Here is an 11,922-nt window from a genome sequence, read left to right on the forward strand (position 1 = left end):
AACTTTATTTTTTAACATTTATTTTCTAGATCAGCTTTCAGTGCCAGAGGAGAAGGCAGCAGAATTACTTTTGGATATCGAATCTGTAATTACCTTTTATTGTAAATCGCGTAACATTAAATATAGCACATCCCTTAGCTGGATACATCTACTCAAACCATTGGTGCATCTTCAACTGCCACGCAGCGATTTATACAACTGCTTTTATGCCATAATGAATAAGTACATTCCCAGGTAAAATATTATTTAGTTATTATAGTTTTTTAAAGTGAATACAGGTCTGATTTGCCTTGAGCTAAAGTTGCTAGATTAACTTTGGCAGTAAAGTAAAAGTTTCCAATAATTTTGAAGGTTGTTTGAGCCATAATTGTTATTTTATTTTTGTGGTTATAAACATTTTTTAAATGATTCTTTAGTTAAAAATGTATACTTCTGAAGTGGTTACCAGGGTTGGAGTTATGGGAGAAAGTGGGGAGATCGAGGTCAAAGGATACAAAATAGCAAATATGTGTGATAAACAAGTTGAAAGACCTAATATATGCTGTGGGGACTATGTTAATTATATAGTCATAGCTGCTTTTGCCACAGAGGAGAAAGTGGCAATGTGAGATGATAGGTACATTACTTTGTTCCATGATAATAACCATTTGTATGTGTTTTTTATAACATGTTGTATATTTTAAGTATACACAAGAAATTTATTTTTAAAAAAGAATTTATGATTTTAGAGTTTATATACATAATTCTTCCAGTTTATTTGGTGGTATCCCTATTTTAGTTTCTTTGCCTGTAAAATAAAAACATTACAGTGTGCAAGTGAAAAGTAAAATTTTGGGGGTGCTGCCTTATTGAGGAGTTTGGAAGTCCTAGAAATACAGGCACTGAATGAGTGGATTGAAGTGTGCTGAATGTTAGGAAGGTGAAATATAGAGTGCCGTGGGAATGTATAATGGGGCGACCTAACTTATCCTGGAGGTCAGGAATGGCTCCCTTGGGTAAGTGGCATTTCAGTTGAGACCAGACAGATGTGCAGGTGGCTATGGTGGCGGTCGTGGTGGTGGGCAGCACTCATGAGGCAAGAAAGAATTGTTGGAGTTCCCAGTGCAATGGATCAGATAGTTAGAATTTTAGTGCCAAAAAAACCTTTAGACACAGTCTAGACTAGTGGCTTGGCTGTACAACCTTGAATGCACATTAGAACTATAGGGGGAGCTCTTAAAAATCCTACCGACTATTTGCATACATGAATAATTAAAGCAAACTCCCTTGGTGATGGGACCTAGGCATAAGCTTGTTTAGAGCTTGCTGACTGATTTCAGTGTATAGCCAAGGAAGAGAACCACTAATCTGGACCTTGATAGTTAACTGACTTTTATTTTTTTTTTATTACTTTTTATGTGATACCACACTGTACAAGGTATGTGTTTTGTATTTTTTCTTCTTTAACGGTGACCACTGTAAGGTAGGTATCTCTGATTTACAGTTACAGAAACTGAAGCAAAGGAAGAAAAATTAAATTACTTTTCCAGGATTATACTTCTGGTGTGTGATAGAGTCAGGATTTAAACCTAAGTTTGTATGGATAACCAGTACTTTACTGATACGGTTCTCTACCCTGATTGCTTGTTAGAATCAACTGAGGCACTTGTTCTCCTTCTTTGTTTAAATAACAACTTTATTGAGATATTATTTACATACCATAAAATTCGCCGTTTTAATGTGTACAATTCACTGGCTTTAGTTTTAGTCACAGAGTTGTACAGCCATAACCACAACCAATTTTAGAACATTTTATCACCCCAGAAAGAAATCCCATACCCATTAATAGTCAACTCTCCGTTTTCCCCCAAAATGGGAGGAAGGATTGGTGTGATTCCTCTCATTCCTCCCCTATTTAAGGAATCAAGTTTATATGTTTTTTATGACTGCCTTTAATGTTTAGCATTATGTTTTCATACTGTATCATACTTCTTTTTTTTTTTTTGTATGCGTATACCACATTTTATCCATCAGTTGATGGATATTTGAGTTATTTTCACTTTTTTACTGAGTATGTTGCTGTGAACATTTGTATACAAGTTTTTATGTAGACATGTATTTTTACTTTTCTGGGATATAGGTGCCTACAAGGGGAATTGCTGGACCATATAGTAATTATGTTTAACCTTTTGTGGAATTGCTGGATTTTTCCATAGCAGCTGCATTGTATGTTCTCACCAACAGTCAGTGGAGATCCCAATTTCTCCACATCCTTGTCAACATTTGTCTTTTTGCTTATAGTCCATCCTAGTGAGTGTGAAGTGATATTTCATTATGGTTTTTGACTTGCATTTCCCTAATGGCTAATGATGCTGAGCACCTTTTTATGTGTTTATTGGCAGTTTGTATTTCTTCTTTGGAGAAATGACTTCACCCACAGTACTTTTAAAATATGCTGGTCCCTAGAGTTGTTGTTTTTTTTCCCATTAAGTCTTTTGCACTCCTTTATTTTTCCCCAATAAGCTGTTAGAGTTTCACATATAAGTGGTCTGCAAAGAGCGTAGGTATAGGTATTTTTAAATCTCCCCAGGTGATTCTGATGTGCACTAGGATGGAGAACCTCTGTGCTACCTTGAAGCCATACTGCTTTATGTAAGGAAAACAGACTTTAAAATACCAGAAAACAAGGCTAAGGTCATGGCAGAACCAAGACTTGAGTTAACTTTTAGGAGTCATTTTGTTGTACTAGGTCTCTCAACTGCCTGTATTTTAGCACTTCTCATGGCCACCTCCTGCTCTAACAGAGCTAGCAATAGCAAGAGACAAGATGTCCCAGCTTTGTCTCTAAGAATGATGGAGATGGTAGTGGAGACTAGTGGGGAGAGACTTCTGCATTGTGCTCTGTAACATACTGTGTTGTCAGGTTTCTCTAGTTACTGCTTCCGCGACTTCCATATGGAACAGCCCTTTGGCCAGGGTCAGCATTAATGTCCCTGGAAAGAACCCTGAGCCCCACAGAATGCTGCCAGAACTCCATTTTAACATGTCTTTTTCTTTTCTTTTTTTGGAGACAGAGTCTCACTTTGTCGCCCAAGCTGCGGTACGGTAGTGCAATCTTGACTCACTGCAACCTCTGCCTCCTGGAATCAAGCGATTCTCCATACCTCGGCCTCCTGAGTAGCTGGAATCACAGACGTGTGCCACCACTCCCAACTAATTTTTATGTTTTTAATAGAGATGGGGTTCCACCATTGGCCAGGCTGGTCTCGAACTTCTGACCTCAAATGATCCACCTGACTGGGCCTCCCAAAGTGCTGGGATTACAGGTGTGAGCCGCTGAGCCCAGCCTAACATATCTTCTTTTTTTTGTTTGTTTCTGTTTTTGAGGCAGGGTCTCACTCCGTCACCCAGACTGGAGTGCAGTGGTACTATCTTGGCTCACTGCAACCTCTGCCTCTTAGGTTCAAGCGATTCTCCTGCCTCGGCCTCCCGAGTAGCTATATTTACAGGCGTGTGGCTCTATAACCTGGCTGATTTTTATATTTTTGGTAAATATGGGGTTTTACCACTAACATGTCTTCTTATTACAGATAAGGTGGTAGAATCCCATCAAGCACAGTGCCTTGTAGTTGAGAGCAGGTTTGCAGTATACAGCTATTAAATGAACAGATGCTGTTGCAATGGCTGACTCCCACAGATGCCCTACTTTTTCAGAAGATGGTAGGAACTAGGCAGTTGTTCCTATAGTGTGTGTCCCTACAAACTGCATGTTCTGCCTTAGCATTCTTTTGCCTTGCATTCATGTAGTAGGGTAAGTATTAAGATGAAGGAGGAGGTCATCTTGCCAATATGAATCTAGTTCTATATCTATGCATCTGAATTGTCAACCTGGGGCCTTCTCTATAAAACTTTCTGCCACCTGCAGTATCAAAAAGTGTTAGTTTGAGAGTCATACCAAATCCAATGTTAATCTCACATCTTAGATTCTAGAAATTATTTTTTATTCTCTTTAAATTACATTGTAAAACTTTTTTTCTTTTTAAAGCAAGATCTTACTATGTTGATCAGGCTGGTCTTGACATCCTGGTCTCAAGTGGTCCTCCCCCCTCAGCCTCCTGTGTAACTGGGACTACAGGTATATGCCACTCTGCCCTGCATAAAACACTCCTTATTAATACTATAATGTCAAAACTGTGAGGCCAGGTACAGTGACTCACACCTGTAATGCCAGCACTTTGGGAGGCCAGGACAGGTGGATCACTTGACACCAGGAGTTTGGAGACCAGCCTAGGTAACATAGTCAGACCCTGACTCTACCAAAAAAAAAAATTTTTTTAATTAGCCAGGCAGGGTGGTGTGCACCTGTAGTCCCAGCTACTCAGGAGGCTGAGGTGGGAGGGCCACCTGAGCCAAGGGAGGTTGAGGCTGAAGTGAACCATGATCCTGTCACTGCATTCCAGCCTGGGAGACAGTGAGACCCTGTCTTAAAAAAATAAAAAATAAAAATATTTAAAAGAAACTGTAGCATTAATTTCATTGATTTTTTTACATGAGACCGTTTACCTTCATTTTCTTCACAGTTTACTTTTTTAAAGATGGTACTCCTACAAAAATACAACTTGTTGAAATATCAAATTATGTGTGGAAGGGGGCAGTATGGCGTGACGACCTAATGTCCAGTTTCTGTGTACAAGTCTTACATCACTTCTTAGCTATTTTACCTTCAGTGAGCTACTTGACTTCAGTTGAGCCTCAGTTTTCTCATCTGTAAAATGGGCATATATTTCATAGGATTGTTTGATAAAATGTAAGGTAAAATGAAATAACTTTGTAGAATACTTATTACGTTGTCTGGCACATGGTATTTCCTCAATAAATAGTTGACTTTTATGATGATGGCCTGTGCTTCCAGCTGTTTACAGTTTTTTGCTGATTCATTAGATACATTCTTGCCTCTTTCCCTTGTAATAGTAGAATGTATCTTAGTACAAAAGCTGAATGGAGTAAAGTTTATAGAACTGAGGAATTAGTGAAGCCGCCTTGTCTAAATGAAGATTGAGTCAACACCTTGTTAACAGTAGCACCATACTTTAACCAAACTGTCTGGAATTAACTGTGTTTGCAGTATTACTTTTTTGTTTTTAACTGTATTGGTTAAAAAGTAACTACCTATGGCCCAGCCTGGTGCCTCATGCCTGTAATCCCAGCAGTTTGGGAGGCCAAGGAGGGAGGATCGCTTGAGCCCAGGAGTTCAAGATCAGCCTGGGCAACATGAAGAAATGCTGTTTTTACAAAAAATACAAAAATCAGCCAGGCCTGGTGGCATAGTACCTGTAGTCCCAGCTACTAGGGAGGCTGAGTGGGAGGGTGGTTTGAGCCCAGGAGGCAGAGAGGTTGCAGTGAGCTGAGATCACACCATTGCACTCCAACCTGGGTGACAGAGCCAGTCCCCATCTCAAAAAAACAGACAAACAAAAAAAGACATGTAACTATCTCCCTATATCCAGTATCAAAACTCCAATCTCTTTTGAGAGATTTTTTTCTATGATGTATTCTGTTTGAGTTTTTACAAACAGGCACACAGGAACATGAGTTAATAGGAATATAATAGTATCTAACAAATCCTCTGGGCTGGAAAGATTTTCTAAGAGTGCTGCTTATGTGGGAGTTGGAAGATAATAAGGCGTCTGAATTTAAGATCAGGGACTGAGCATGGGAAGGAGGAAGCAGCTATGCTTCCTAAGGAGTGAGCCTAGTTCATGGACCACATGTGGACCTGCTCCAAGGGTTTGTTATCTCTGGGCTCAAATACTTGGGTACCTGGGTATAGGGACAATAATTTTTGGATCAAGGTTGTGAGTAGCTACTGTGGCAGAGGAGTAACCTGTGGCAGAGGAGTCTTCTTAAAGCTGAGCAGGCTGAGATGCTTCCTGAGATGATGACTAGAAACTGTAGGGAATCCATGGCCCAGAATGCATCTGTGTGTGCTTTGTAATTATTCCTAACTTTGATTTTAGGTTTAGGGGTACATGTGCAGGTTTGTTATATAGGTAAATTGTTATGGGGGTTTGGTGTACAGATCATTTCACCACGCATGTACTAAGTAGAGTACCTTCTTTCTACTTTTGAAGTCTCTGGCAGCAAAATGTGATATTTGTTTTAAAAAAGGCTTTAGGTAAAAATGTTAGTATACATGTTTGGTGCCTTTTACTTTAAAACAACATTCAGATTCAGTTTTCCCATTTCGCTCTCACAGTAACCCTTTGAAGTAGGACAGTTCTTGAACAAAATGAGTATTTCGGCACCTTCTGGAATTTGCTCTGAGGACTTGGTACTCAGGCCACTTCAACAGTTTTTAAGGCCACTGTTTCTGAAATGTTTGCCTGCCCGTTTCAGACTTGTACCTTTGCTAAGGACATTCCTAATTGAGTATATAAACCGTTGAGCTAACGTGAAGCCTGCTTTCTAGAAGTTCCTCTTTTTTGGCAGAGAAGGAAGGGGCTGGGCTTCTTCAGGACTCTCCAGATCTCCTTTCGGGATCCCAGCCTTATCAAAATAACCTAAACGTTGTTTTCAGTGATCCCTGTAGCACTCTCACTTAAGTGCTGCCTGGGTTCACCTGTGAGAATCTCCCTAGAGTGGCTTTAGACCTGTTTTTACAACTTTTGTCAAGCCAGGGACATTGAAAAAGGTGTTAGCAAGGGACCCCTGCCTGTGCTGTCAGGTAGGCCTCCAGTGAATGCTGTGGAAGTGGGGATAGCAGGAAGATGGGTCACTAATGTGATGATTTCTGATCTATTAATGCAAAAAACTTTGCTTCTTTTGTCTTCTAGGGATTGTTCCCAGAAGGGGAGACCATTTCATCTCTTCAGGTTGCTCATCCAATACCATGAGCCTGAGCTTTGTTCGTATCTTGATACAAAGAAAATTACTCCAGACTCCTATGCACTCAACTGGGTAATAAAGTGAAAGTAGGAACATTTAATGAAAAATAGCTTTATATAAAACTATAGTTAGGCGGGGTTTTTTTTTTCAAAGAAGGGAAAGGAAAGTGCTAAGTATAGATCATTACTGTTTAAACCAACGGGTAAAATTATTGGCATTTCAAAATAACTTTTTTTGCTCTTCATTTAGGTTAGTTCAGATTATTTAATATGATGTTTACTTTTATTTTACATGTATTTGTAAATATAACTAATATTTACAACTAATTACAATTAAATATTACAATTAATATTTACATATATGTAATAAATATGAATATATACATGTAATATATGATACATATATCAGTTCAATTGAGAACTTTGTTTAAATTGATGATGTGAATAAGAATTGGTATACAGTCAAGGAAAATGACTTAAGGTTATCAAATGGTTAATATAATATAAAGCATAACCCAGTGCTCTATTGTACTGTATTTATATTTTCAATGGGAAGTCTTGTTTTAGGTCTGTGATCCTCAGTCCTTTGGTGTCAGGACCCTTTACACTCTTAAAATTTGTTGATGATCCACATGGACTATACTGAGAAGAATTTAAAACTAGGCTGGGTGCGGTGGCTCATGCCTGTAATTCCAGCACTTTGGGAGGTTGAGGCAGACAGATCAGTTGATATCAGAAGTTTGATACCAGCCTGGCCAACATGGTAAAACCCAATCTCTACTAAAAATAAAAAAAAAATTAGTCGGGTGTGGTGATGTGTGCCTGTTATCCCAGCTACTCGGGAGGCTGAGGCAGGAGAATCACTTGAACCTGGGAGACAGAGGTTGCAGTGAGCCAAGATCACACTACCACACTCCAGCCTGGGCAACAGAGTGAGACTCTGTCTCAAAAAAAAAAAAAAAAAAGTTAAAACTAAGGAATTTTAAAGGTTTATTTATTTAAAAGTAATTATAAATTGATAACATGATGTATAAATAGTCTATTTTAAAATAACTGTTTTCCAAAAGAAAATTAGTAGTGGCATTGTTTTATATTTTTGCAAATCTCATTAATGTTTGGCTACATCAAAGATGGATTATCCTATCTGCTTTTTTTTGAGACAGCGTTTTGCTCTTGTTGCCCAGGCTAGAGTGCAGTGGCACGATCTTGGCTCACGGCAACTTCTACTTCCCGGGTTCAAGTGATTCTTCTACCTCAGCCTCCCAAGTAGCCGGGATTACAGGTGCCCGCCACCACGCCTGGCTAATTCTTGTATTTTTAGTGGAGACAGGGTTTTACCATGTTGGCCAGGATGGTCTCAAACTCCTGACCTGAGGTGATCCGCCCGCTTCAGCCTCCCAAAGTGCTGGGATTACAGGTGTGAGCCACCACACCTGGCCCATATCTACTTCTTTATTCAGTCTGTGATCATATTACATATCATGTAGCCATTGGAAAATTCTATTGTTTGTTTTTGAGGGAATAAATATGAAAAAGGCAAGTAAATTCTACATATTTTTGTAACGATAGTTTTGACCTTACAGATGCCCTGTAAAGAATCCTGGGGGCTTCTAGGGGGTCCTCAGAACACACTTTGAAAACTGCTCTTCTGGTTAACTTGAAGATCTTTCTAAAACAATGATTGGGTGCTAGGAGACTATACATTCTTATTGTTTTATTATGTATTACTTAACTTTTCTTCAGGAAGAATCCCATTTCTTCCAGTTATTAACTCTGTGATCTAAGATACTTAACCTCTGAGTTTCAATTCCTCATCTGCAAACTGGAGATAACAGAACTATACCTACTTCGGAGGATGATAGGTTGAGTTAACAGTCAGGATATGGGTAATTGGAGAATTCTAACTGGTTTCACTTCTGGGCTCATTAAATCTCAAACTTCAGTAGCCTGTTCTTTAATTCCCTCTTGGCCAGTCTTGTCACTTTTTTTTTTGAGATGAGGTCTCGCTCTGGTCTCCCAGGCTGCAGTGCAGTGGCACAGTCTTGGCTCACTGCAAGCTCCACCTCCTGGGCTCAAGCGATCCCCCCATCTCAGCATCCTGAGTAGCTGGGGCTACAGGCACGCACCACCATGCTCAGCTAATGTTTTCATTTTTTTGTAGAAACAAGGTCTCACTCTATTGCCTGAGCTGGTCTCGATCTCCTGGGCTCAAGCAGTCCTCCCTCCCGGGCCTCCCAAAGTGCTTGGGATTACAGGTGTGAGCCAAGCCTAGTCTTGTCACTTTGAGTTAAAATAATAAAATACCTATAAAATTGTAGCTTCTCTGAGATTCATATGTTGCCACTGAATCTACTTATTTATGTTAAAGTAGTAAACTATTCTCTTAAGCACTTTAATAATTACGAGAGGTCTCTCTTCCTAGGAAATGCCGTTTATGATGCCAGAGCTCTAAATTAGTGCTGGTAGCTGGAGGTTTAAACTGAGTGGTTTCTCTTCAGCCAATGTGCCAGATAGTTTATTCTTGCTAGTAGTAATGAATGCTGATGAAATGGAGTTTTTTAAATATCATGAGGTGAAACAATTAAAAAGTAATTCCTAAACTTTGAGAAGCTGTCACTGTGAGCAATGCAGTGGTAGCTTTAGTTTAGCTAAGTGAGCCCTTAAAGGTGGCTGTATGTTACTATTCTGTTTCTATGTGCCTCTTCTAATGTGTGTTTATAATCGTAATTTTTAAAGCAACCACAAAAAACCTTAGTCACATTATGCATTTTAAAAGCCTTGTGGTCAAGCGTGATGGCAATTACATGGGCTGTGGAATCTTAGGGTTTTTCCTATTCCCAACACCACGTACTAGCTCTGTGAGCTTGAGAAAGTAACATCATGCAAGTTCTTCACCTGAAAAAAAATGGGAGTAATTGAAATCTATTTTCTCACCTGTGAAGTGAGGAGAAATGTGTTTACTTTGCAGGCCTGTGGTGAGAATTAAAATACTGTAAGATATTTTTAATGATATGTGATAATAGTTTAGTATTAGTTTAGTATTGCACAAAGTATGCGCTAAATATGTGTTCCCATTAATTCTCTTTAGCCATTAAAAAATGTTTTAAATTTAAACCTATAGATGGAATTATGTCTGTATCTAATGAAAATTCAATGATCTAAAAACATTACTTCATGCAACTTAAAACACAACTAGGCTGTACTTATAAATTAACAACTCTTATATTTTCTTTTATTTGAATGTAAAACTATAGAGCTCCTGAAATCTATTGAAGGATATAAATGTTGTTTAATCTCCTTTTTTTTTTTGGTGAGACAGAGCCTCACTCTGTCCCCCAGGCTGGAGTGCACTGGTTCAGACTCAGCCCACTGCGACCTCCCACGTTCAAGTTATTCTCTTGCCTCAGCCTCCCCAGTAGCTGGGACTGCAGACACGCACCACCATGCCCAGCTAATTTTTGGATTTTTAGTAGACATGGGGTTTTACTATGTTGACCAGACTGCTCTCAAACTCCTAGCCTCAGGTGACCTGCCCACCTTGGCCTCCTAAAGTGCTGAGATTATAGGCATGAGCCACCTTGCCTGGTCTAACCTCTTTAAAGTGATATACAAGTGAGCTTTGGGAGCAATTCATATTTATGTTATGATTAAAGTTTTATTTGTTGCTCTTAAATTACGGTGTTCCATCCTCACAATTACCTTGTAATTTAAATACTGTGCTGTTACTATGTTGTAATTATTTTAGTTACTCCTATGGAGCTGAGACCATAATCATGCTAGCTATGCTATGACAAAGATATGTGCTAGTTACTTTAGGTACTCTTTTCACAACAGTAGTAGAAGATGGGTAGCAGTATTCCTCTTTTTTACAGAAGTAAAAATGGAAGCTTTAAAGAGGTTGACATGTTTTAAGTCTCACAGTTAATAAGTGGCTCCATTGTCCCTTAAATTCACGTTTTGCCTTTGGATTTCATACACTAAGATTAAGGTACGCATTTAATATCAGGTGCAGATAATTTGATGTAATGTTTATTATTCATATGCTTCAATACTTTTAAGAGAACAAGTCACCTCCAGTGGTTTATGTCTCATCTCATTTCCTGATTACAGCTTGGAAGTCTTTTTGCATGTTACTGTTCCATTGAAGTCACTCAGGCAATATGGGATGGATATCTACAACAAGCAGATCCGTTTTTTATTTATTTCTTAATGTTAATTATCCTTGTTAATGCAAAGTAAGTATCTGGTTGATTAGATTTTTCTTTCCTGTTTTTTCTCAGATGCTCTGTTAATATTTAACTCAAATTGATTTGATTCTCTTTTACAGAGAAGTCATTTTAACACAAGAGTCTGACAGCAAGGAAGAAGTTATCCGTAAGTATCATTTAATGTAGTGAAAACATTTCAGGTCTCTTTATCATTGTAAAACTCAGCTTCCTCATTCATCAATTTAGAAGATTAGTCTAGAAGAGCTCTGAGACTCCATTCACCTCTGAAATTATATAAACACTCTCCAGGTACAGACCTTAACGACTATTTTCCTTTGTCATCTTCATTCACTCCTTCACGTTTGTTGATGCTTTCGTTCCTTTCCATATACTATTTCTTTGGTTTCAGTGTTCACATAGATTGCCCTCCTCCCTTTCTCCCTACCTATCCTTAATTTACCTTTCAATACTTATTTTATATGATATTTCAATTGTGAGACCTTGGTTCTCCTTTTGGGTTCTCCCCACCATATCCCCCACATAGAGATAGTTACTTCCTCTCTATATTGCCTGGCACATGGTGCTGTCTGTATAATAATGTTTATGTTACTATATTTATAATGATTTATTTTTATTTTCTCACACAAGACGAAGTTCCTTAAATCAGTAACTATTTCTTTTTTATTTTTTTTCCCCCGTTTATTTTATTGCATTTTAGGTTTTGGGGTACATGTGAAGAACATGCAAGATTGTTGCATAGGTACACATGTGGCAGTGTGATTTGCTGCCTTCCTCCCCATCACCTACATCTGGCATCTTTCCCCTTGCTATCTCTCCCCAGCTCCCCACCC

General features: G+C 38.7%; 1 protein-coding gene across 2 annotated transcripts in view; it reads left to right on the forward strand.

Annotated features, from left to right (window-relative positions):
• Positions 1-11,922, forward strand: part of TBC1D23 (TBC1 domain family member 23) — a 64,013-nt gene that overhangs the window by 21,249 nt on the left and 30,842 nt on the right. For both annotated transcript variants that reach the window (XM_017506335.2, XM_017506336.2), the window contains exons 4-7: positions 30-234; positions 6,813-6,936; positions 10,974-11,098; positions 11,191-11,237. In XM_017506335.2, the coding sequence (XP_017361824.1) occupies positions 30-234; positions 6,813-6,936; positions 10,974-11,098; positions 11,191-11,237 (501 nt within the window). The remainder of the gene's footprint in view (positions 1-29; positions 235-6,812; positions 6,937-10,973; positions 11,099-11,190; positions 11,238-11,922) is intronic.

The sequence above is a fragment of the Cebus imitator genome, unplaced genomic scaffold (assembly GCF_001604975.1).
Source record: "Cebus imitator isolate Cc_AM_T3 unplaced genomic scaffold, Cebus_imitator-1.0 Scaffold354, whole genome shotgun sequence".
In the NCBI taxonomy this organism is placed as follows: domain Eukaryota; kingdom Metazoa; phylum Chordata; class Mammalia; order Primates; family Cebidae; genus Cebus; species Cebus imitator.